The sequence below is a fragment of the Mustelus asterias genome, chromosome 7, assembly GCF_964213995.1.
Source record: "Mustelus asterias chromosome 7, sMusAst1.hap1.1, whole genome shotgun sequence".
NCBI lineage: Eukaryota > Metazoa > Chordata > Chondrichthyes > Carcharhiniformes > Triakidae > Mustelus > Mustelus asterias.
Window position 1 is genome coordinate 63,563,013 of NC_135807.1, and position 27,593 is coordinate 63,590,605.

At 43.1% G+C, this 27,593-nt stretch overlaps 1 protein-coding gene across 1 annotated transcript in view; it reads right to left on the bottom strand.

Annotated features, from left to right (window-relative positions):
- Positions 1-27,593, bottom strand: part of LOC144495749 (peroxidasin homolog) — a 420,109-nt gene that overhangs the window by 130,083 nt on the left and 262,433 nt on the right. The window contains exons 9-10 of the mRNA XM_078216142.1: positions 13,999-14,168; positions 11,194-11,466 (exon numbers count right to left, since the gene is read on the bottom strand). Of these exons, the coding sequence (XP_078072268.1) occupies positions 11,194-11,466; positions 13,999-14,168 (443 nt within the window). The remainder of the gene's footprint in view (positions 1-11,193; positions 11,467-13,998; positions 14,169-27,593) is intronic.

A 27,593-nucleotide genomic window follows, 5' to 3' on the forward strand; every position in this document is an offset into this window, starting at 1 on the left:
TCATAGAAACCCTACAGTGCAGAAAGAGGCCATTCGGCCCATCGAGTCTGCTCCGACCACAATCCCACCCAGGCCCTATCCCCAGATATTTACCCGCTAATCCCTCTAACCTACGCATCCCAGGACACTAAGGGGCAATTTAGCATTGTCGATTAACCTAACCCGCACATCTTTGGAGTGTGGGAGGAAACCGGAGCACCCAGAGGAAACCCACGCAGACACGAGGAGAATGTGCAAACTCCACACAGACAGTGACCCGAGCCGGGGTATTGACCATAGTCTGTCACCTTGCGGCCTAGTAAGACATCTCACAACACCAGGTTAAAGTCCAACAGGTGAGACTTCTTACTGTGTTTACCCCAGTCCAACGCTGGCATCGCCACACCTTGCAGCCTGGTATATCTCTCTCATTACCATTAAATGAAGAGATCAACCTGGTTCAGAGTGTAGGAGGGCATGTCAGGAGCAGCATCTGACACATCTAAGTCACAACACAGGACTCCTTGCATGCTTATCAGAAGAAGCAGCATTTGATAGACAGAGCTAAGCAATTCCACACCCAAAGGATCAGATCTGAACCCTGCCACACCCTGACATGAATGGTGGTAGACAAACAACTAATTAGAGAAGGATCCACAAATATCCCCATCCTCAATGATGGGACAGCCCAATGCACTAGTCAAAACACAAGACTGAATCATGTGTAACCATCATAGATTGTCCACTTCGCAGTTCTGGTTTATCAGTTCCAGGACATCACTGCAGGAGTACCTCAGACATGTCCTAAGCTCAACCTTCTTGAGTTGCTTTCTTCCCTCAAGTTTAGAAGTGGAGGTTTTCACTGAAGATTTCACAACTCCTCAGATATTGAAGTTCTCCCTGTCCATATGCTGGAAGCCCTGGACAACATTCAGATTTGGGCTGAATAAGTGGTAAAAAATATTCATACCACAAGTGCCAGATAATTACCATCTCTTACTAAAGATAATCTAACCAAATTGCCTTGACATACCATCACTGAATCCCCCAGTATCAACATCATGGGGTTTACCACTGACTAGAAACTGAACTGGATAAGTCATATAAATACTATGGACAGGATTTTCTACGCAACCTGCCATGTGTTTTGTGGTGGTGGAGGCAGTCCGCCATTGGCCGGCAACAGTATCTTCAGGGTTTTCCATTGAATGCACCCCTTGGCGCCAGGAGACCCGCAGTGGGAGGTGTGCTGTTAGTGGGACTAGAAAATCGTGCCAGCATGAATGCCGAAAAGTTTTGGCCTGTGGTTGCAAAATCAGGTCAGAGGCTGGGTATTCTGCAACAAGTAATTCATCACCTGACTCCGTAAAGCCTGTCCACCATCTACAAGGCACAAGACAGGAGAGTGATGGAATATTCTCCATTTGCCTGGATGAATACGGCTCCACAACAGTCAAAAAATCTCAACATCAGCCAGGACAAAGCAACCCCCTTGATTGACAACTCATTCACCAAGTTACACCATTCACTTTCTCTATCACTGAGCCACAGTGGCAGCAGAGTGTATCGTCTACAAGGTGCAATGCACCAGGACCTGTTCGCAAACCCACAACCTCTACATCCAAGAAGGACAAGGGTAGAGAACACCACCAGCTGCAAGTTCATCTCCAGGCCACACAATCCTGACTTGGAACTATTTTGTCATTCTTTTATTGTCACAGGGTCAAAATCCTGGAACTATCTTCCCAACAGCCCTGCGGGTATAGCTACATTAAAGGGATTGGAACAGTTCAAGAAGGTGGATCACCACCACTTTTCAAAGGTAATTAAATATGAGCAACAAATACCAGCCTTACCAGTGACGCTCACATTCCATTAAAGTATATAAAGAAAATTCTGGGCAACACACTTAGGACAAATGTGAAGGCTTTAGAGTGGGTGTGAAAGATGAACAAGAATGGTGTCAAGGATAAAGGACCTTGGTTACAAGTATAGATCGGAGAATAGGGGGTGAGTGGGGAGGTTGACAAGACACTTGATGGAGATGTTCAAAATCATGAGAGGTCTAGACAGAGTAGAAAAGGAGCAACTATTCCCATTGGTGGGGATGTCAAAAAACAGAGGGCAAGGGTGTAAGGTGATTAGTCAATGAATCAAAGGTCATGTAACAATTTTTGCCACAATGAGTGATTCAGATCTGGAATCCACTGAGAGGGTGGTGATGACACATTCAATTGTGGCTATCAAAAGGGAATTGCATAGGCACCTGAATATAAAAAAAAACATGTTTACAGGGCAAGGGCAGAGGATTGGAACAAGCTAGATTATTGTAGAGCTAGTGTTTATTTGACGGGTCGAATGGCTTCTCACTGTACTGTAACCATTCTACATTTCTATTTGCTTTCTGCATTTGTCTTCATTTTTCCACGTCTCCCTTTTGAGTTAAATGTCTCTATTACTACTTCTTGGTATTCTCCCATCATTTCATTGGTGTTCCTCGTGTTATCCAATGAGCATATTACATTGTGCAGCTATTGATTTGTGGTTCTTATTAATCTAGTGTTTTAGTGCACAACTGAGGTAAATTGAAAACTGACATTATCCAACAGTAAACACAGTTCTGTAAACCTCAGTAGACAACATACCATGGGCATCTTAAACTAAGTGTGGTTGATTTAACGGAACAGGGAGGAGTAGATTGCCTTTTGAGAATGTGGAGGCCAAAGGGAAGAGTGCAGCTGTTCCAAAAGACCTTTTAGCGCTGTTATAGTCATACTGGGTGATGCTGCAAAGAGACCAACGTCTGTTTCAGTTTCACTGCACATATCATCATTTTAAAAAGACATCAAATCTAATCAACCACAAGCTTTACAGTGGGGATCCTAATTGAATGTGCAATGTGGTGCATGAGCATTCGCTATAATCAGATATGACATCCTCAGCTATGAAAACTTAAAAATAGGTTTTCAATACAAAGCTAGGTTCAATCAACATTAAAATGCATCTTAGCAGAACTCATATTTACTCTGGTAACAAAATATTCTATTAAACACAAGTACAATAAACATTGTCCCTGTTTCTTCAAATCTGAACCTATCACATTTAGAGATAGCTGTTTTGTCCTTATCTTTAGAGCGCTGAAATCTTCTGCAGCCAATTAAAATAAAACATAAATATGTAACGGTAGCCCTTATTTCCAAAGCAGAATATTATAATTCTGTCAATCTCTGATGCAAAAAAGACTATAGCGTAGGAGTTCCTGATTGGATTATTAGTGTAAAAATGCAATGGCCTTTACATGACAGTCCTTTGTCCACTGCTTGACAAAGATAATAATCCATTTTAAAATGAACTAGTTAAGTGCACTGCAAAAATGTCAAACAAAGGAATGTCATTTACCATTTAGACATAAACTCACAACAGTCAGTTTTCAGGTAGTAATTCCCAGAAGCTACCATGCAGCTATGCAAAGGAATATGCTTTTTTAAAAAATCAGATAACCTACAATGTGCACACAAGTATGAATTTACCTGTTTGTCAAGCTCTCCATATTTCACATTTCAGGAGCATAGTAGCCTAAAATTGAGGACAGATTAGGGGGGGGGAGTGGGGGAGAGTAAATATGTTGTTGGGGAAGCAGAAAGGAGATAAAGAGAGCCATCTTAAAGCAGGAATGAACAGAGATGTACTCGAGAGGAAGAATCTAAGAGTGAAAGACAAACAGATCCTTAGTAGAATCATAGAAACCCTATAGTGCAGAATGAGGCCATTCGGCCCATCGAGTCTGCACCAACCATAATCCCACCCAGGCCCCACCCCCTTATCCCTACATATCCACCCGCTAATCCCTCTAACCTACGGATCCCAGGACACTAAGGGGCAATTTTAGCATAGCCAATCAACCTAATCCACCTAACCAATCAACCTAACTATCTTAGTGACCTAGTTGAAGATGGTACAAGGAGAAAGGCACTGGGATAGGTCTTGACTTTGTGTGAAGCTCAAAATGAGTAACAGTGAGTCTGCAACCCATTTTAAATCTCCCCAATTTTTATTTCTATTGATTGCACTATTGTACAAAGTCAAGATTTACCCCTTTGTGTTTTGTGGGGTGGGAGGGAAAGACTTTTTTGGGGTTGAACATAGAAGGGGAATGATGCACATCAATTGGACACGAGGCTCGAAGCTTCAGTAAAAGAAGGCTTTTATTAACTAACAATGAAGCTATCAGAACTTTAACACACTATCCCAGACTGAAGGGGTCCCGTCCGAGCAGGGACTCTTATACCTCTCCCAGGAGGCGGAGATCGACTGGGATGTGCCACAACAGTAACAAACACAGGTGTAACAATCCCACCCTAACCCAACAGCAACATTAGTACAATCCCACAGTAACCTATATACATTCCTGTAGTACTGGCCAGCCCTGGCTCAGTACTATCCAGTGTGAACCAACGATGGTTCACCACAGGGAAATAAGAGATCCAGTTAGCATGCATAAAAAGAGACAAGGAGAGAAACTTTGAAGTGGAGACACTCTGTTCTGTTGGAGGGAAACAAAGAGGGATCCTGAGTATCTCTAAGATAAAAGCAAATTACCATGGATGCTGGGATCTGATGAAAGTCAACCAGACTCGAAGCATTAGATCTATTCTTTCCCTACAGATGCTCTTAGACTTGCTTAGATTTTCCAGGATTTTCTGTTTTTGTTCCCCAGTATCTCTGCTGGATTTAAGGTTGGATCTCTGGCTCTGCTGTGTACAAGAAAGACACCAAATGTCACAAGCTAGTAGCATCCAACCTCACAAGCAACTTCTCTCAAAATCGACTGGGCTATGTTCACAATCCTTTATAGCTTCTTGCGGTCTTGTTCAAAGCAGGAGATATATCCAGAAAGGATGCTTTCTATGGTGCATCTGTAAATATTGGTGAGAGATGTAGCAGACATACCAAATTTCCTTAGCCTTCCTGAGAAAGTAGAGGAGAGCTTGGACGCGGGAAGAGTATGCAATTACATTTGGATGGTGGCAGACTGGGACCCCATTGCCTTCTTCATTCCACTGGAATTAAGTTCTGGGCTGGAAGGCTCATGGTCAAACTTTCCACTCCACCATCTACTGAGGTCTTTTTTAGTGGTCAATTAATGACCACTTTAGAACATCATTCCACCATTGCTGGTATTAATTCAGTGGCAGACGGGCTTGTCAGCATAGGGTTTGCATGACAGGTAAAATTGCTGGTCAGCTTGTCATATCCAATGGGCTTGGGGACCCAAAGCAGTTACCCGTCCTTCCTGCCCAACAGCAACCTGTGCAGTGAAAGCTGCCGGGCCACCTACCTTGCCCTCGCTTTCCCCTGCTGCAAGTCAAATCACAGCCATTGTAGAATGAGGTCATTAATTGGCCACTTGGAAGTCTCAGCAGCTTGATGCTTCACCCATCTACAGTAATATGGGAGACAGGTCCAATCACATGAACTGACTCGGCCTAACTGTCCAACCGTAAAAATGGCAAGATCTGAAATCCGGCACGGACCCGATTCTAGTTTGACGGCTTTGTCACACTGTACCTGTAATTGGGTTAGAAGCCATTCAGAGAAGGTTCACTTTATTCATTTACTGGGTTGAAATACATTGATGACACAAGGCTCTACCTCTCCATCACCTTTCTCAACACCTTCACTCCCCCTCAATTATTCTTGTGAAGAAAGGTTGAACAGATTGGGCCTGTACTGATTAGAATTTGGAAAAACGAAAGGTGAGCTTTTTGAAACACAAAATCTGGAGGGATTTGATAGTGAATACAGGGAGCATGTTTCCTCTTGTGGATGCGACTAGAAACGAGGAGACCCAGTTTAAGAATAAAATTTTCCCTTTTAAGACAGAGATGAGAAGAATTATTTTCCCTCAGAGGGTCATTTGCGTGTAGAAATCTTTTCCCCTGATTGCAGCGGAGGCTGGGTCATTGAATTTACTCAAGGCTATTAGACAGATAAGGGGGTCAACAGTTCTCAGAGCAGACAGGAAAGTGCAGCTAAGATCACAGTCATATTAGCCATAATCTTAATAAATGGCAGAGCAGGATCTAAGGGTTGAATGGCCAACTCCTGCTCCTATGTTCCTATAAATTCTGTGTGTAGGATGCAGTGAAATCACTTATTTTGTGAAATATAACACTATTGTAAAAACAAACACAAAGAAAAAATGCATTTATTCCTGCTGTTATTTCTGCTCCTCAGGCAGCATGGAGAGATTTTTGAGGCAATGACTGATGGAAATTTACAAAATAATCAGGTTCAAATTGATATCAGGACCTACCCCTGACCCTCATGTGTCACCGTCAAGTATTCCCTCTCTACAGGCAGTATCCCCCCTTTCGCAAGTGCTTCCAAAATCCCTCCTCAAAAAGACTACTTTCTATACATTTGTCCTCATTGACCATTGCTCTTGCCCCATATCTAGCCTCCTTTTCCTTTTCAAAATGTTGCCTTCAATGTCCTTGAGCAGGATTCACCAGCTGTTCACACCAGCGGGATTATCTGGTCCTGCTGCAGTGAATGGGGATTTGGCTGAGTGCCAAATTCTCCACCCTCGCTGGCAACAGCAGCAGGGCGTGAACAGACACAGAATTTCAGCCCTCGTCTCTCTTGCTATCCAACAATCCCTTGTTTGAATCCCTCAATCAGGCTTTTGCTTTCTTTGAATCACTTCAATCAGGTGTTTGCCTTTTTCACAACACAGAAACATCCCTAATGCAATGTTAAACATTCTCTGTAATTATAATCATGGTGCATTCATCATGTTTGTGCTCCTCAGTTCCCTGTAACTGTCAACACTGTCAATTAGGGCTCCAATGCCTCAGGGTCTGACAAGGGTCATCCAGACTTGAGAACTTGCTAGCTCTATTCTCTCTCCACAGATGCTTCAGACCTTCTGAGGTTTTTCAACATTTTCTGTTTTTGCCTCAGATGTCTTCTAGTTCAGTCACTTGGTTCCATATGTAGACATCCAGTTATAGCCATTGCACCATCCAGGACAAAGCAGCCCGCTTGATTGACACCACAACCACAAACATCCACTCTCTCCACCACCGATGCTCAGTAGCAGCAGTGTATACTATCTACAAGATGCACTGCAGCAAATCACCAAAGATCCTTAGACAGCACTTTCCAAACCCATAAACACTTCCATCTAGAAGGACAAGGGCAGCTGAAATGTAGGAACACCACCACCTGCAAGATCCCTTCCAAGCCCCTCACCATCCTGACCTGGAAATATATCACCATTCCTTTGCAGTTGCTGGGTTCAAATCCGAGAATTCCCTCCCTAATGGCATTGTGAGTCAACCCACAGCACATGGACCACAACATCTCAAGAAGGCAGCTCACCACCACCTTCAAGGGCAACCAGAAATGGGCAATAAATGCTGGCTGGCCAGCAATGCCCATGTCCCATGGAATGACTAAAGAAATCCTTTTAGGATTGCCTTTTTTTCTGTCCCTTGTATCATTACCTTGGTTCATTTCATTTCCTCATCTATATATTGCCCCTTACTGACATCATCCATGAATATGGAGTCAGCCTAATCATATACACTGATGACACAAGACTCTACCTTTCCATCACCTTTCTCAACACCTTCACTCCCCCTAAATTCAAAGCTGCTATGATAATATATATTATATTGTTGTTATACTTGGATCACTCTCCCTAAAGGTCAGTAAAGTAACAGGTAAGGCTAGCTACTAAGTTTACACATTTATTCCAGATATAAGGCTTTCTACATTTCATAAAATACCTGCAATGCAGAAAGAGACCATTCAGACCATTGAGTCTGCATCGACCTTCCCTCAAAGCATCTTACCCAGGCCCTATCCTTGTAACCCCATGTACTTACCTCACTAATCCCCCTAATCTACACATCTTGGGTCACAAAGGGGATATCTAGCATAACCAACCAACCAACCTAATCTGCACATTTTAGGACTGTGGGAGGAAACCGGAGTACCTGGAGTTAACCCATGCAGAAATGGGGAGAACCTGCAAACTCCACACACAGTCAAGCAAGGGTGGAATTGAACACGGGCCTCTGGCGCTGTAAGGCAGTAGTGCTAACCACTGTGTCGCCTTGTCAGAATAACATTCCCTGCTACACAATGACCTGGAGATCAGCTGGGAACAATGTGGAAAAAAAAATGATTATTCGCTTTGGGTTTTGCATGTCCCATGTAGGGTGGTGGAATGTTCATTTGGCACCAAGCATTGTCACTTGGGTTATTGGCTGCTTTGTTACTTTGATTAAGGCCAAGTATTATAAGCTAGTTTTGGCACTCAACTGCAAACCACAGAAAGAAATGACTTCAGTGCTTCGTTTGCCAACCAGCTCAGTTATTTTGTGGAATACAATACCAAGTCCTTTATGAATTGACGTCCCTTGTAATTCTCTGTGCTCCGAATGAGCTGACAGATTTGTGCTGCATTACTGTGTTTTGCTCTTTGTTTGTTTTAGTTGTGTAACTAAAACAATTTTTGCACATCTGGGACTCATAAGGACAAAAAATTCAATAATAAACTAAAAAGTGTGATCACTTGCAATGTCAATATGTCAATTACAATCATCTCCAATCTACAACCCTCCTCCACCCCCCTCCCCCCTACTTCATAGGATAATAATACAGAACAGTGAATAGGCCACAGAGCTGAGAGGGAAGTGAACTAACGGTCTTGCTCAACATGTATTTAATTCTATACAGGAATTTCCATTGGTTTCCAGGGTATATTGTTAATTGGTTCATTTTCGCCTGTTGTTATCCATTAGCTTGCTCATTCCTGCCAAGGGTATCCTCTTTACACATACATCAGTATGTGGAATCTTTAGTTTTGTTTCCTGTGCTTCTGGTCTGAAATTTATGGTGGACAAACTTCTTTCCTGCCCCCACCTCACTCACTCATCCCATGCCTTCTGAGTCCAATGCTTAATGCACCAGATAAGGCAACTTCCATGTGCGTTTCCGTCACTGCAAAGCTTGTTTGTGTTGGCTGCATACTGGAGAGAGGAATATTCTCATGAGAACAAGTGGCCATTAGAATTTGATTTGCAGGCTGATTTACAGTAGTAGGGTTTTATTTTAAAATCGCTATTGTTCTGTTGCAAAACAAAATACTGAAACTGTGCTCAGCAGATTAGGCAGCATCTGGGAGGGACCTGAAATGTTAACCCTGTCTTTTTCTCTCCAAGGGTGCGACCTGATCTGCTTGAAATGTTGGTTTACCATTTTAATCATCACTCTTAGCCAATTGAGCAGATAAAATGAATCATATGTGTTTGTATCTGTAGTAACAGATGATGACAGTTTGGCCTCAGAGTCTCAATTATCTTGTAAATGCATCAGAAGTCAATTAATAATTAGCTTTACAGTGAGCCGAGAGCAGCCTTTTCCCTCTGTGCTGTAGATTATCTCCATACAGACATCTTGTACATGGATTCAGTAACATTAAAATGAGTGAAATTCAGTAAAATTAAACATTAAATTCCATAACAACATCTCAGACCTTAAGGTAAAAAATTTTCAGTTATTCGGACACTTTTGGGGGGAAAAAAGAGATTTAAGTGATAGCAATAAATAAACAGTGGGAAACCTTTTAGAGAAAGTATTCCAGATATTTCACTCCAATATATTCCACTGAAAAACAAACTCAGCAGGAAAGATCCACTCGTGCCTTACAAAGGAAATTGAGGGGAGGATTAGACTGAAAGAAAAGACATATAATGCAGCAAAAGAACAATTGCAATAGGAGTGTTTCAGAAAGCAACAAAACATTGGTTAAAAAGATAAAAAACATCTAGAAGAGTAAATCTAGCCAGGAATATAAAAACTGATTGCAAGAGTGTCTACAAGTTTGTAAAATGGTGAATAACTAAAGTCAATGTTTGTCTCTTAGAGCCAGACACAGGAGACAACAGTTATACATTAGTCGCGGAGGGTAACTAAGTGACTAAAAAGTCAGGAACCTAGGTGATTAATATCAGCAGTGACAAGTTATTGAAGAAACTTAAGGAAATAAAATCCGATACATCCCTTGGACACGATGGCCTATTGAGAGGCACTGTTCTGTTCCTGCCCTAAGCCTGAGCAGACTGACCTGCTAAGCTTCCCTCTGCCCCCGAACCTCTCCCACCAGTGTTGAAATTGAGGCCAGGTGGCAAGCAGCCCTAAGGTGGTCATTAATTGGGGCAAGAGTGGACTGGAAGCTCTAAGCCTTGCTCACTCCCCCACCCACAAGACCCTTGGTGTGACACAGCGACTGCTAATAAAATTCAACACATCCAAACATTGATAGGACCACAAAACTTCCAAACCTTGAACGGTCATAGTTTTTATATCTTTAATTAATTGGAGAGAGAACTAATAACTAATTATCATCAAAGGAAGAATAACACTATCTTAAATCATAATATAATCAAAGCAATCCCATGGAAGGATCTGAACTGTCTATACACAGTAGCCAGGCATTCTTAAGTTGAGACAACAATGAATATGCTTCGATTGTCATACATTAATTAAATGTCAGTTATCATGTGAGCTGATCTCCAAGCATATAACTTCACTAGTTGATAGTGTGTGCAGGATTCATACTGTTTTGAATATTTATTATCTCTGAAATAGCATTAGCTAATCATATTAGTTGTAATGAAATATGAACCATCAAGGCTGAAGTCCCACAAAACCCTTTAATGCCATGGTGGGTGAAGTGGCACTCCTTCCACCAGAGGAGGCCTGGAATGGAAATTCTACCTATTGTTTCAAACTTGGCACAGAACTGACCTGCCTTCCTGGCTCAGGGCTCATTCCACACATAGGGTGGCTTCCTGGCAAAATCGGCAAAAGGATCAATGAGGGCCTTTAATCCCCGCGGTGGGCATGACTAGCAGGAACATGAGCCAAGTCAGTGGGCCCTCTGCCATCATTCACATGGAGTGGCGAATAGTGGTTGACTGACACATCCACTCTCTCACTGCATTAAAGAGCAGATTGGGATGGAAAAGGACGTTGGGTCTTGACTTCCCTATTCTCCACTGCCCAATTTTGGAAAACCCAACAGAGTAAGTAAACTTTTTTTTTTACTATAAAGATAAATCAGCACAAATTATTCAAATTGCAATGCTCTTTTGTGAGCCCAGAATCATCATTAAACAACAGTAAAATCAGACTTACCTTGTACAATGATGGATGCTGACGATTGGATGGAATCTTGATTATTACTGGCATGACAAATGAACTGGCCATGATCCTGGAGGGAAACATTCCGGATAAAGAGGCCTCCGGAGGGAGTGGTGGTGTACCTGGAGTGGGTAGGGAGCAGTTCCCCATTTCCTTTAGTCCATGTAACTCGAGGCTGGGGATGTCCAATGGCACTGCATTCCAGAGTGATACTTGATCCAACTAGAACTTCAGTGTTCCGTGGCTGAATCACAAAACTGGGCTTGGCTGCGGCAGAAAATTGTGGCAAATTAAATAGCTATTTTAAATATTCTATACTTCGATTGACATTAATACATAAAAATACAGAGGGCGATCTAACCAGAAATTCGCAAAGTTTCAGCTCTGGCAAGAAAACTGCCATGAAGTACTCCAGCTCCCCAGACCAGATTTCTCTCCAGATTTTGAGCAACTTGGTCTGAAAAAAAAAGTGGGCATTGTTTACCGCGTCACTATGGCGAGGTGGGGACTCTGAGTTGGGAACAAGTTTCCTTGAGATCAGGCACCCTGATAGGAACACAAAGATTTCTCTTGCCCTCCCCCCCCCCAACTCCCCCCAATCATCGCTGGCATCAACCATCAGTTGGCAGTGCCAGGGGGCATTGCCTGACCATAGCCTTCTTCCCTAGGGGCTATACTGACCTCTGCGCCCCAGGGGGATTCCCTCGATAGGGGGGTAATACATTGGGGTAAACCTGTCAAGAACTTCGCCAATGTGATGTCACATCGGCAAGGTATGAAAATTTGGTGAGGGGGGAATAATTTGGCGATGGGGGTGGAAAAACAGATGAAAATGTATTAAAATCTATTAAAATCAGGTCCTGGTCCATTCTGGGCATGATTCTAATTGGGTCAGTGACGAGGGGCGGGAAAAACAAGAAATCGCGATCTCGTCGGCGAGATTTGTGATTTCTGGTTTTCGCCGGATTTTGAGCCCCATCCACTGATCTCGTGCACGTAAAGTGTGGGCTCAAGATCCTGCCATTGTACTTAGGATTCATTTGTCAGAGTTGGACTTTTATCTTCTCAGTGAGGCCCAACTATATATATATGTATGTGTACCTGCACTAATAGCAACCCATTTTTCTTATGTTGGATTCATTTGGAATTGAACGTTCTTCAGGGGGCATTGCTCCAGCACCAGAGGAGGTGGATTTTCAGTTAGATGGAGCTTCTGGAAGAGTTCCAAAGAATACAACACTTTCTTTAGGTTCCAGCCAAGAGTGCTGCCTCAAGGATTTGCACTGAGTGCTATCTTATCCTCCTGTGGAAGGTTACTAGAAGCAGTTCCAGGTAGAAACTGGGTTTTCTCCAATCTGTTTGAAGTTAGCTGGTTCCCTTTAAAATCCTGGAGTTGAATTGGAGTCCAGGGAACTGAACCTTGCAAGACACAATTTTCTTCCTTTTCATAATCTATCTGCCAGAAATCAATGGGTTTCTCTTGAGGTATTTCTGATGGACAGTCACTGTCTCTTGATTGGATTTTTATACTGTAGAGTTAGGGCTTTTCTCAAAACAGACACGCTTGGCAAAACAAATTCTTAAACTTCCTGTCGGTATATTTCCAGAAAGGAATTTGATTAACGTGTCTTGCAGTCATTGTTGTCAAACAAATAATCAAATTTTGATCTTAAACTCAGAAACCTTTGGCACATTTCAAGATAATAGAAAATAACAGGGGATGGGGTTATTTCAGCTGCCCTAGGAGGGTTTAAGTGTTGATTGGGTGTATCTGACTGGTAAGCAGTTGTTGTTGTCTTTATTGTTGATTAAAATTCAACACTTTGCACTTTTCATTTCTTCCTTGGTTAGTATTGGGTTTTGATATCTGTAGGTTTCCTTTGAAATGTCTCTTTTCATATTTCTTTTTCAGACGGGGTTCATGTTTGCTTTTTTCACCTTCACCATGAAAGATGAAACCTGCTCCACCATTCAATAAAATCAAAGCTGATCTGATTGTGACCTCAACGTCTACTTGTCTATCTTGTCTACTTCCAGTAATCTTCCATTCGCTTGTTAGTCAAGAATCTATCTACCGCTGCCTTAAAAAATATTCAATGACCCTGCATCTACCGCTCTCTGAGGAAGACAGTTCCAGACTCCTGAACATCTGAGAGCAAAACATTGCTTCATCTCTGTCTTAAATGGGAGACTCCATGGCTGGAATTCTCCAGTCTTGCATTCCCCGCTACCAACAAGAACAGAGATGTGGTGCTCAGCCAAATCTCCATTCACAGCAGCGGGACTGGATCATTCCAGCTTCAAGCGAGGTCGGAGAACTCCGGCCCTTATTTTTAAACAGTATTCTGGTCTTTCTGACAAGGTGAAATATCCTTCCAACATCCACTCCATCGAGCTGCCTCAGGATCTTATGGGTGGGATTTTTCCCGCTCTCCACAACATATTTGGCAGTGGCGAAAGGAGGCGCACTGTTTGCTGGTGGTGGGATCTTAGGGTCCTGCTGTTGTCAGTGGGGTTTCTGTTGAACGCACCCCTCATTGCTGGGAAATGCACGGGGGGGTGGGGTGGGGGTGGGGGGGGGGTGCAGCATTGGTGGGACCATAAGACCCCGCCGGCATGAACAGCAGCAAAATTTTGGCGAATGTGTTTCATTAACTTCAATGATCCTATAAAATGATACAAAAAAATTTACAGATTTTTTTTTCAGAATTCAAGTTCAAGTTGCTGTGAGAATATAACTGAGGACAAAAGGCATCAACCAAATAAAACAGGAAAGAAATAACATGGATGATTTCTTACTTGGAGTACCAAAATATCGGAGTACAACGCCTTGAGTTGTTGCCTCCCCCACTACATTTTTTGCCATGCACTGGTATGTTCCCTGGTCAGACTCCTGCGCATTCTGGATCATCAAGGTGCCATCATCGAGTAAATTCCGACGAATGTCATTTTTCATGTGCAATTCATTGCTAGAATAAAATAAAGATGTAAACAGTGAACATGTCTCAGACTAAGTAAACAGATAACTGTTTTGTTGGCTCTTCTGCTTAATTTTGGATAAAATACTAAGAGCAAAAGAAGGAATTTTCCTTGTTGTGTAGAGGAACATTGTAAGTATATTTGAACCAAAAACCTGACTGTGTTGGCACATTCCCCATGTAGCTTCAGTGGATATAGACAAGGTGAGAAAGTAAGTCAGGACCAAGACATACCTTGGCGTAAAAGTTCAGGGGGCACAGACTGGAATATATACGTCTGAAAGGTCAGGCCTCTAGTGTTCTGAAGAGGTCTCTACAGGATGTCAAAGTCCATCATGTCACAGATGTCAATAGTTACCACTACCTGGTGATAACTTGGGTCAAACTGAAGTTGTTGGTCACCCATACCAAACATCAATGGCGACAGGTCTTTGATATTGTCAAGTTGAGATCTCCTGAGGTGAAGAAGGGTTTTATCATCAAGCTCAGGAATCAAGTGGCCATAATGGCAAATGCAGATGAAAAAGATGAAGGCACAGTTGAAAAGAAGTGGGGTAACAACAAAGATGCATCTTCTGAAGTAGTTAAGAACGTCACTAGATTCAGCCACAAGAGGGATAAGAAGTGGTTAACAACAGAGATGTGAAGAAAGATTGAAGAAAGAAGACAACTAAAGGAAAAATGCTAAGTCACCCAGGCTGTCTGAGCAAGCTGAAGAACAATGTAAGGCCAAAAATAAAGAAGAGTGCTAGAAGAGACAAGACAGCCTTTGATTTGATTTTTGTTTCGATTTGATTTATTATTGTCACATGTATTAGTATACAGTGAAAAGTATTGTTTCTATGTGCGATACAGACAAAGCATACCGTTCATAGGGAAGGAAAGGAGAGAATGCAGAATGTAATGTTAGTCATAGCTAGGGTGTAGAGAAAGATCAACTTAATACAAACAAGGTCCATTCAAAAGTCTGATGGCAGCAGAGAAGAAGCTGTTTTTGAATCAGTTGGTACATGATCTTTTTCCCAACGGAAGAAGTTTGAAGAAAGTATATCCGAGGTGCGTGGGGTCCTTGATTATGTGCTGGCTGCTTTTCTGAGGTAGCGGGAAGTGTAGACAGTTTCAATGGGTGGGAGGCTGGTTTGAGTGATGGACTGAGCTATGTTCACAACTCTTTGTAGTTTCTTGTAGTCTTGGACAGAGCGGGAGCCATACCAAGCTGCAATGCAACCAGAAAGAATGCTTTCTATAGTGCATCAATAGAAGCTGGTGAGAGTTGTAGTGGACATGCCAAATTTCCTTCCTCTCCTGAGAAAGTAGAGGCGTTGGTGGGCTTTCTTAACTATAGCGTGCACATGGAGGGACCAGCTCAGGTTGTTGGTGATCTGGACACCTAAAAACCTGAAGCTCTCGACAATTTCTACTTCGTTCCCATTGATGTAGACAGGGGCATGTTCTCCTCTACGCTTCCTGAAGTCGATGACTGTCTCCTTCATTTTGTTGACATTTGAGGGAGAGATTATTGTCGTTGCACCAGTTCACCAGATTCCCTATCTCTTTTCTGAACTGTGTCTTGCCATTGTTTGAGATCCGACCCACAACGGTGGTGCCATCAGCAAACTTAAAAATCGAGTTGGAGGGGGATTTGACTACACAGTCAAAAGTGTATAAGGAGTATAGTAAGAGGCTGAGGATACAGCCTTGTGGGGCACCGGTGTTGAGGATGATCATGGAGGAGGTGTTATTGCTTATCCTTACTGATTGTGGCCTGTGGGTTAGGAAGTCTAGGATCTAGGAGGAGCTGAGCCCTAGGTCAAGATGTTTGGAAATGAGTCTCATAGGAATAATGGTGTTAAAGGCTGAGCTCTAGTCTATGAATAGGAGTCTGACACAGATGCCTCTGTTATCCTGGTGTTCCAGGGAGATGGCGTCTGCTGTGGACCTGTTGCAGTGATAGGCAAACTGTGCTGGATCCAGGCAGTCTGGTAGGCAGGAATTGATTTGTGCCATGATTAACCTTTTTGAAGCACTTCAGAAGGATGGGTGTCAGAGCCACTGGACGATAGTCATTAAGGCACTGCCTGGCTTTTCTATTGTACTGGGATGACGGTTGAGAAATTGGTGAGAGGCAGAACAGACAGCAGAAAGAGGAGAACTGAACACACTGTACAAGATCACAAAATGACTCTGTGGACAAAACATTAATCACACCATGCCAGTCAAGGACAAACATGGAAATGTGATAACAGCAAAGAGAGAGAGAGAGAGCAAGCTGTAAGATGGATTCAGCACTTTGAAGTGGTTCTTAATCAGCCTGACCTGATGATCCAGCTAATCCAGCAGACACTGTTGGTATTGGCATCAGTCCACTCATTGCAGCATAAGTGCGTGCAGCCATCAAAGCCATAAAAAAGTGGCAAATACCTCTGGAATTGACTCTCTGCAGGCAGAGCTATCAAAAGCAGATGTGAACATGGCTGCCAGGCTGTTTTGTAATCTCTTTTCCTAAGATTTGAGAAAATGAAGGCCGGAATTCTCCCAATTTGGGACTAAGTCCTGTGGTAGGGGCAGAAATGTGGAGTGTTACCTGCTGCGGATGCCAGTAGTCTATTTATTATGCACCTGAGTACTATGCACCATATTCTGTGGTGAGGCAGGCCTGATGGGGCAGTCTGCCATCATTTCAAGCGCCATTTAGAAAAGGTGTCCAACATCACAAACCCACAACTGAAGAAAGGAGGTGGATCACCTGAGAACAAAGATGGATCTGCAGGAGCACTCTGAGATTGGAAGATGGACTTCCGCAAGGATACTGAATCTGGAAGTTCCACCTGCAGATGCTCCCTCAACTCATTGCTATCTTGTTCCAGGGTCCGAAAACCCAGAGTCAGCCCTAGGCATCGTTCAGGTGAATCGTGACGCCTACACGTCACTTTGTTCTGAATATGCTTTGTGCCAGAATGTTTCTCCACCAGCACCACATAGAATCTGATGCAAGGGGATTGGTCCTTCATCTACATCCCATTAACGGGATGCAAATAAGCTTCATGCCGGCCTCCAGCGAGTTTTCTGACCTGCCATGGCAGGCATCAGCAGAAGATCCTGCTGTAAATTCTTGTCAGTGTGAAATCGATATAGAAACATAGAAACATAGAAGATAAGAGCGGGAGGAGGCCATTTGGCCCTTCAAGCCTGCTCCGCCATTCATTACGATCACGGATGATCATCCAACTCAATAGCCTAATCTTGCTTTTTCCCCAGAACCTTTGATCCCATTCGCCCCAAGTGCTATATCCAGCCGCCTCTTGAATACATTCAATGTTTTGGCATCAACTACTTCCTGTGGTAATGAATTCCATAGGCTCAAACTCATAGGATGGAGGTGAGGAGACATTTCTTCACCCAAAATGATCCACCCTGAATCCTCAGGCTGTGATCCCTGGTTCTGGACTCTCCCACCATCAGGAATATCCTCCCTGCATCTACCCTGTCTAGTCCTGTTAGAATTTTATAAGTCTCTATGAGATCCCCCCTCATTCGTCTGAGCTCCAGTGAAAACTATCCTAACCTAGTCAATCTCTCCTCTTACATCAGTCCCGCCATCCCCAGAATCAGTCTGGTAAACCTTCGCAGCAATCCCTCAAGAGCAAGAACATTCTTCCTCAGAAAAGAAGACCAAAACCGCATACAATAGGCCAAAACTGCACACAATCTTTGGGCCATATTTTCTCCCCACTACAGCATCCCTCTCCCCCCCGCCCCACCCCACGGACATCCACAACTGTGGCAACTGGTGAGGAATTACGCTCCTTTCCATCCCCAGCAAAGTCTACTTCAGAATTCTCTTCAAGCTGATTGACACCATTGATGAAACTTAGGCAGCAATAAGCAGGGTCCCACAAGGACAGAGGATGTAAAGACCAGATATTTGCTCTGAGCAACATCATCGAGCAATGCCTCAAATGGAATGCACCCCTCTACATCAGCTTCAAGGTGTTTGACAGTGTTTGCCATGAGAGCCTGTGCAAGATTCTCAAAGCCTACAGAACTCTGCCCAAGATTGTCAATCGCATTCGGAAGTTCTACGAGCACATCAAATGCAGTACCATCCTCGGCTATACATTGAGTGATTTGAAGTGAGGTCCAATGCAACCCCATTGCATCCTCTCTCCTACTCTATTTCTCATCCCCGTTGACTAGGCCACATGTCAAACATCAGATTGTCCCAGGGGAATTCAGTGAACCCTCTTTTCTTACTTGGAGGACCTCGACTTTGCTGATGACCTTGCTGCCATCTCTTCAAGATACACCCACCTCCAGGGGAAATCTGACAATACTCAACATGCATGCAAAACAGACTGGTCTGCATATCAATAAGCAGAAAACACATGAGCCACAACACATCAGCAGCACCTCCAATTACCATCGATGGAGAAGCCCGAGAGAATGTTGACAACTTAACTTACCTCAGCAGCCTTATCACTAATGGCAATGATGCTAACAGGAAGATCAAGGCCTGGCTGAAGAAAGCAGGAGGTGCAATTAGCAGACTTCAAACCATCCAGAGCTCTTTGGACCAAAATCTACAACAGTAATGTAAAATTGGAGCTGAATGCTGGAGGATAGTGAAGAAGGCATGGGCATGGACCTTTCATAACAGTTGCTTACTATTATGTATGTTGGGCATACCTCTTTAAGAGAATGGGTCAGGTGACCCCGGACTCAAGCTCCATCATGGGTGGAGCTTGCCCAGGCAGTCTTTTGCTGACTGTGCTCGGATAAAGACTTGCTAATAAACTGTTCCATTTAGTTTACTACCACTGACCTTGTAGTTTATTATTAGTTTCAATATCAGATCTCATACATATTACTTACACAAGATCTGCAACATCTACCAGTCAAATAAAGTTTGCAGTGAGCACTTGTACAAGAAGATTGGTTGTTACAGCATTGTCCTTGAGATCAAGAAGTGCCAGGTAAGATAGTTTCAACACATGTGAAGAATGTCCCAAGATCAAATACTAAAGATTGTTCCAAGTTGGACTCCAGCTGGGAAACATAAACTGGACAGGCTAAAAACAACATGACCTAGGACTGTGGTGGCTGAACTGGAAGAGATGGGGCTTACATCAGGTGAGACACAAGCCACTGCACAAGATTGGGCCCGATGGAGGAATATTGTTGCGACCTGGGTCTAGGAGCATAACTAACTAACTAATAGCAGGCATCAGTGGAAGATCCTGCAGGAAATTCACACCACCGTAAAATCAATTTTTGTACTCTGACTGAATTCTACCCCCACCCACCATTGAACCCACTGGCATGGGCATGGGGGAAATTCCACCCTATGACTTCACGCAATGGAAACAGTAGAGACAGTTCTTCCTGTTCATGTTGTCATGAGAACTAAATTAAATGATGGCCCGGTAATGAAGAATTCTCTCTGGCATTTAATTCCAAATTCTTTCTAAGACCATAAGTATGGATGGCAGTGATGTCAGGAAAATCAGGCACCTACACTTGCAATTTCCATTGGGGCTTTCCCCATCTCAAATAATGATCTGTAATTTTGCTGGAAAATTAGTGAAAACTCCTGAGAAACAACATTGATTGTGAATACATTTCTACTGCTGGATAAAAAACTATGGGAAAGTACTATAAATGCCTGTTGAGATACTTACCCAGAACCTTCCTTTTTAATGTGGTAATGTGACAGAAGACAGAAAGAAATGCTATAGGAAACAAGCTAAAAGCAGACTGATCATAGAATCATAAACTCCCTACAGTGCAGAAGGTGGCCATTCGGCCCAACGAGTTTGCACCGACCACAATCCCACCCAGGCCCTATTCCCGTAACCACACATAGTTACCCTGCTAATCACCTGACACTAAGGGGAATTCAGCATGGACAATCAATCTAACCCGCACATCTTTGGACTGTGGGAGAATACCGGAGAACTCGAAGGAAACCCACAAAGACACAGGGGAGAATGTGCAAACTCCACACAGAGGCCAGAATAGAACCTGAGTCCCTGGCGCTGAGAGGCAGCAGTGCTAATCACTGTGCCACCGTCAATCAGAGAATTATAGCCCATGGGTTGCAAAGTCGTTAAATTTCATACTCCACAGTCCAAAAGATTAGATAGTCCATATTTAAGAAGTTAGGGTCAATCAGTGATGATCTACTGAAACTTGATCACTGTATCAATGTGCGGTTGAATTATATTATCACATATTACTAAAAATATCTAGCCCATTTTAGAATCTAAGTATGCTGATGAATAAAATGACTCAATGAGACTTGCTCCAATGTATTTGTTATAAGCAGTGGAAAGAACACTACATTAGTCTGTTTACTGGATGGAGGGCGTGAAGAGAGTTGACTGGACAAATGTGATTCTTTTGAAAATTAAATACATCCACAGAGGCTCTGAAGAACCCTCCTGAGATTAAATTTAGAATTGTATGATGAATGGGGAGACTTCCTCTCGACATTCCAGCATCAGATAACATGCTGTAGAGACAGAAGAAATATAGACCTGTTTATGTGGTCCGACTTCCTATAGTTTGTCAAAATGACGGCTTTATGGCCATGTTGACATTATGTGGAGATGCCGGTGTTGGACTGGGGTAAACACAGTAAGAAGTCTCACAACACCAGGTTAAAGTCCAACAGGTTTATTTGGTAGCAAAATCCACTAGCTTTCGGAGCGCTGCTCCTTCGTCAGGTAAGTGGGAGTTCTGTTCACAAACAGGGCATATAAAGACACAAACTCAATTTACAAAATAATGGTTGGAATGTGAGTCTTTACAGGTAATCAAGTCTTAAAGGTACAGACAATGTGAGTGGAGAGAGCGTTAAGCACAGGTTAAAGAGATGTGTATTGTCTCCAGACAGGACAGTTAGTGAGATTTTGCAAGCCCAGGCAAGTCGTGGAGGTTACAAATAATGTGACATGAACCCAAGATCCCGGTTGAGGCTGTCCTCATGTGTGCGGAACTTGGCTATCAGTCTTTGCTCAGCGACTCTGCGCTGTTGTGTGTTGTGAAGGCCACCTTGGAGAATGCTTACCCGAAGATCAGAGGCAGAATGCCCGTGACCACTGAAGTGTTCCCCAACAGGAAGAGAACACTCTTGCCTGGTGATTGTCGAGCGGTGTTCATTCATCCGTTGTCGTCATGTCTGCATGGTTTCCCCAATGTACCATGCCTCGGGACATCCTTTCCTGCAGCGTATCAGGTAGACAACATTGGCCGAGTTGTAAGAGTATGTACCGTGTACCTGGTGGATGGTGTCACGTGAGATGATGGCATCCGTGTCGATGATCCGGAACATCTTTCAGAAGTTGCTGTGGCAGGGTTGTGTGGTGTCGTGGTCACTGTTCTCCTGAAGGCTGGATAGTTTGCTGCAGACAATGGTCTGTTTGAGGTTGTGTGGTTGTTTGAAGGCAAGAAGTGGGGGTGTTGGGATGGCCTTGGCGAGATTTTCATCTTCATCAATGACACGTTGAAGGCTCCGGAGAAGATGTCCTAATTTCTCCGCTCTGGGAAAGTACTGGACGACGGAGGGTACTCTGTCCATCGATGACATTTTCTTTCTTTGGACTCATGGTGAACAATCACTGAAACAACTATATGATGACATTAACAAGTTCCATCCCACCATCAGACTCACCATGGACTACTCTCTGGAATCGGCTGCATTCTTGGACACCCGCATCTCCATTAAGGACGGTCACCTCAGCACTTCACTGTACCGCAAGCCCACGGATAACCTCACGATGCTCCACTTCTCCAGCTTCCACCCTAAACATGTTGAAGAAACCATCCTCTATGGACAAGCCCTCCGTAAACACAGGATCTGCTCAGATGAGGAGGATTGCAACAGACACCTCCAGACGCTGAAAGATGCCCTCATAAGAACAGGATATGGCGCTCGGCTCATCGATCGACAGTTCCGACACGCCACAGCGAAAAACCGCATCGACCTCCTCAGACGACAAACACGGGACACGGCGGACAGAGTACCGGATGCCATCATCTCACGTGAGAACATCTTCCACCAGGTACACGGTACATACTCTTGCAACTCGGCCAACGTTGTCTACCTGATACGCATGATGTGGAGATGCCGACGTTGGACTGGGGTGAACACAGTAAGAGTTTTAACAACACCAGGTTAAAGTCCAACAGGTTTATTTGGTAGCAAATACCATTAGCTTTTGGAGCACTGCTCCTTCGTCAGATGGAGTGGAAATGTGCTCTCAAACACGGCACAGAGACACAAAAATCAAGTTACTTGATTTTTAGCTAATGGTATTTGCTACCAAATAAACCTGTTGGACTTTAACCTGGTGTTGTTAAAACTCTTACCTGATACGCTGCAGGAAAGGATGTCCCGAGGCATGGTACATTGGGGAGACCATGCAGACACTACGACAACGGATGAATGAACACCGCTCGACAATCACCAAGCAAGTGGTGGGGAATGTTCCTGTTGGGGAACATTTCAGTGGTCATGGGCATTCGGCCTCTGGTCTTCGGGTAAGCATTCTCCAAGGCGGCCTTCATGACACACGACAGCTCAGTCGCCAAGCAGAGACTGATAGCCAAGTTCTGCACGCATGAGGACGGCCTCAACTGTGATCCTGGGTTCATGTCACATTATCTGTAACCCCCACGACTTGCCTGGGCTTGCAAAATCTCACTAACTGTCCTGTCTGGAGACAATACACATCTCTTTAACCTGTGCTTAATGCTCTCTCCACTCACATTGTCTGTACCTTTTAAGACTTGATTACCTATAAAGATTTACATTCCAACCATTATTTTGTAAATTGAGTTTGTGTCTTTATATGCCCTGTTAGTGAACAGAACTCCCACTTACCTGATGAAGGAGCAGCGTTCCGTAAGCTAGTGGATTTTGCTACCAAATAAGCCTGTTGGACTTTAACCTGGTGTTGTGAGACCTCTTACCATGTTGACATTATGCAGGTTATTGTAATGTTTTTAGGAAACAATTATGATGATGCGCATTTAATTAGCAGACCATTCACATGTCACTTGTTATGAATAATAACGTATTTTGACTCGAAAATACAATCTGCTATACTTTAATTTCTTCAAATTCATTAAAAAAAGAGGAACACATGTTTAAGGGGATGGGGCGGAGTGGGGGTTCATGAGGGAAGCTATCCCCATGTGCGGGCTATGACGGGAGAAGATATGACATGGGGGGCTATGAAGGGGTGGGGCATGAAAGTTGGTTTCTAATGCTCCAGCTGAGTTAAAGAGGCATGGCCCGGTTCTGAATTAAATGGGTTTCTGATCTACCACTGGACTCCCTGCTGCAATTGGATCAGTTGAAATAACATTGTGCCCACTAACTCTGTGCTCACTCCACAGATGCTGTCTGATCGGCTGGTTAGCTCAGCATTTCCTGTTTTCATTTTAGTTTTCCAGCATCCACTTTATTTTGCTTTTGTATATTTATGAATGACCCATGTGTTTCACAGTCAATTAATTTCTTTCACTGTGCAGGCAAATGTGGCAGTCAGTTTGCACACTGTCAGGTTCGATAAACAAGATGACTGACCAGTTTACCCTATTTCAGCATTGCAGGTTTTTGGATTAATGTAAGCCAGAAGAGCATGAAAACTCAGTATTATTCTTTGGAAAAAGATGGATTGCAATCTTTTTGTAACCACCTGAAGAGGAAAACAAGGCTTCAGTTTAATTTTTCGTCTAAATGATGCTACCTCCAACAACCCACATTCCCTTAAGAAGTGTACTTCAACAATCCAGAGCTCACTTAGAAAAGCATATGGTGGTAACTCAGAACATGCACTCAGTTGCTGTTGTGCGGTTTGAGCCCCCAACTTCTTACTTCAAGGAATAAGTGCGATCACAGAGTTAAGCTGACACGTGTGAGGAGAGATGACAAAATAAATTTTGTTCTGCAATGAGTTCTTCCGAGGGAGATATCTTTTACTACAAAGGATGATTGAAGTCAGGACCGCTCGCTGAAAATCTCTGACCTCGTTCGCAGTTGGGCTTCTCTGGTGCTGCTAAAAATGAATGGAGTTTTAGCTGGAACTTCAAATTCTCCATTCCACTTGCAGCACGGTGGCCATGGACGGGATCAGAGAATCCCACTTCTCTGCCTCACAGTTCCAGGGACCCAGGTTCAGTTCCGGCCTCGGGTCACTGTTATTGTGGAGTTTGCACGTTCTCCCTGTGTCTGCGTGGATTTCCTCCAGGTGCTCCGGTTTCCTCCCAGTTTGAAAGATGTGCTGGTTAGGTGCATTGACCTGAACAGGCGCTGGACTGTGATGACTAGAGGAATTTCACAGTAACTTCATTGCAGTGTTAATGTAAGCCTACCTGTGACTAATAAATAAACTTTAACTTTAAAAGGTATAATAACATCTATAGGGATAATATCTGTTTCACCACCTCCCCCCACCCCCCCGCCCCCCGTGATCTGTTCAATCCAAATCCGTTTCTGTAAGGTAGCCTAAAATGCCAGGGTGAACTGTTCTTTACATATGTGAGGTGCCTAAAGCTTTACTTAGATGGTCACTAAGACAGATTTCCTGCAAAACCTATACCAAAGTGCCAGTCTCCATAATGCAAGTGCAAATCAAGCACAGGTTCTGGCATCCAGGTCTTTTTGCCTGTTCTTCCACAGAAAACAGATACAAAGTGGACCATAAATAAACAGATATAAAGTGGACCAACTTGCACCCAATGTCTGCACATAGAACTTCAGTAATTTGCATGTCACTTGTTTTATGACAAAATGCGATGGCATTAATGAAGTATTTAGATTGCAATTCGTATTTGTTTCACACAGTACAAGCACTGGAGCTCCAAATTAATGAGGTAGATTTTCTCCATTTACTGCTTGTAATGAAATTGTAAGCATGTGTATTAAAAACACAATGTGATGAGAATTTATCTTACATACATTTATTTCCTAATCTTAGACCAACAACTGTTGGGCAAAGTCCTGCCATTTACCTGAAGAAGGAACACCAAGTTATCTTTGGACAATTTTTGTCCACATGATGATGAATAGCTTCAAACTAGTACAGGCAGAAGTTAAAGTGGATCACCTGGTTGATTTGTACAGTAAATGTCACAGGAAGATCTAAATTGTATGCAATCTTCCCACTGGTTACTGAATGACCCATCCAATGACCTTAAAGAGATTACTAAAGGTAACTTTGGAAACAGCATGGAGAAGTTTTCTAAATGATCTTTGCTGGACCAAGAGAAGAATGAACATCCTTTCTTCTGGAAGCCTTGAGAATTGAGTCTCCAACTTTAAGCAGGTCAATCCACTTAAGGAACCTGTTGGATTCTCCATTTAAAAAAAAATAATTATGGGACATGAGCATCGACGGTTAGGCAAGCCCTATTGCCCTTGAGAAGTTGATGGTGATCTGCCTTCATGGACCACTGCAATCCATGTGGTCTCGGTACATCCACAGTGCTGTCAGGGAGAGAATTCCAGGATTTTGACCCAGCAACACTGAAGGAACAGTGATGTATTTCCAAGTCAGGATGGTGACTGACTTGGAGGGGAACTTCCAGGTGATGGTGTTTCCATGTGTCTGCTGCCATTGTCCTTGTAGATGGTAGGGGTTGTGAGTTTGGAAGGTGCTGCCTAAGGAGCCTTGGTGAGTTCCTGCAGTGCATTTTGTAGATTATACACACTAATGCTGCAGTGGTGGAGGGAGTGAATGTTCATGAAAACAATGCCAATCAAACAGGCTATTTTGTCCTGGATGGTGTTGAGCTTCTTGACTGTTGTTGGAGCTGTGCTCATCCAGATAAGTGGAGAATGTTCTATCACTCTGCTGATTTGTGCCTTGTAGATAGTGGACATGTTTTGAGGAGTCAGGAGGTGAGTTACCCTCTGCAGGATTCCTAGCCTCTGACCTGCTCTTGTAGCCACAGTATTTACATGGCTAGTCCAGTTCAGTTTGTTAGTCAATGGTACCCCCAGGGTGTTGCTAGTTTCTCCAGTTTGTGAGATGCTTATTAATCCTTCTGGAATGCTGGCACATGACTCATATTATCTAAAATGCACCTCAACCTTTAAAATGGCTCAGGCCTTCTGCTGTCTCCTCAAGCAAAAATTGTGTATTTTCTACTCATTGCTTGCTCTCTTTGTCACCAGACTTGACAATGGCCTCTGTTATGATACTGTGCCTTTAAGAAATATATTTGTGTCATGTTTCTTGTGAAAGATATGGTTAAAATTCAACTCTGGTTTACGGGGCCAATCTGTCTGCTAGGCAGCCCAAATACTAAGAATGCAGAAGCATAATTGATCCTAGATATTGTGGCGTTTGCTTTAATCTGAGCTCATGCAATTTTGTTTAAGTTTTGGGTTGTCTCCTAGGGTTTCAGAGTAGGGTTTAATTAGGTTGATTGACAAGAGAGACTCATGTGAATGGACAGAGCTAAGCTTACAGAGAAAAAGCAGGCAGTTTTCTGTTTGGGTTTGCAAGAAGCAAAAGCTCTTCTCTCTTTCTCTGGAGACTGTAGTTTGGTTCTGCTAGAAAGCAGGTATCTCTCTCCAGAGGTGTTCTGGAGGCTGTAGGAATAGCAGCCCATGTACCAGTATGTAAGTCTGTTGTTTGCTAATTGATTTTGAAGAGGAATTTATGTCTATGAAGAGTATTGCTTAAAAAGGAACTAATAGAGATAACCTAGCAGTTAAGAATTATATCTTGTCATGTTTAAGTATTCCAATTGGTAAAGGTTATGTTAATTTTTGTTGTTATAGTTAAACTGTCTTGTTAAATTTGTTTTGATAAAAGCTTCTTAGCAGGTCCATTGAATCACACCAGGAGTGAAACACTTTATCCTCACACTAATGCCAAAACCAAAGATAGTTGGGGTCTAGTCTCAACCTATAACATACCTTGGAGTTTCTGATCTGGTCCCTAACACCTCCAATATTACCAATTACGGTCTAATAAAGTTAGCTTGCATTCTCTTATGTATAAAAAAAAGGAGGGTATTCTAAGTGAGATCTTTAAAATGATAAATGGATTTGACAGGGTGGTTAAAGAAACAATTTCCCCTGCTGGGGAAACCTGAACAAGGGGGCACAATAATAAAATTATAGTTTAGTCATTTCTTAACACAAAAGGCAGTCTAAATCTGGACTCTCTTTACAAAAAGGATGTGAATGCTGGGACAATTGGAGCTTTCAAGACTGAGATAGATATGTAGAAAAGAGTAAGAAAATATATTTGAGGAACAAATCAGTCACAAGCTAATTGAATGGTGAAGCAGGCTTGAGGGATTGAATAGTCTCCCTTGTTTCTGTGTTCTCATTGTGAAAGGCTCAATCACCAACATCCTTTCAAATAGATGCAGAGGAAGGAGAGCTATCCAGTT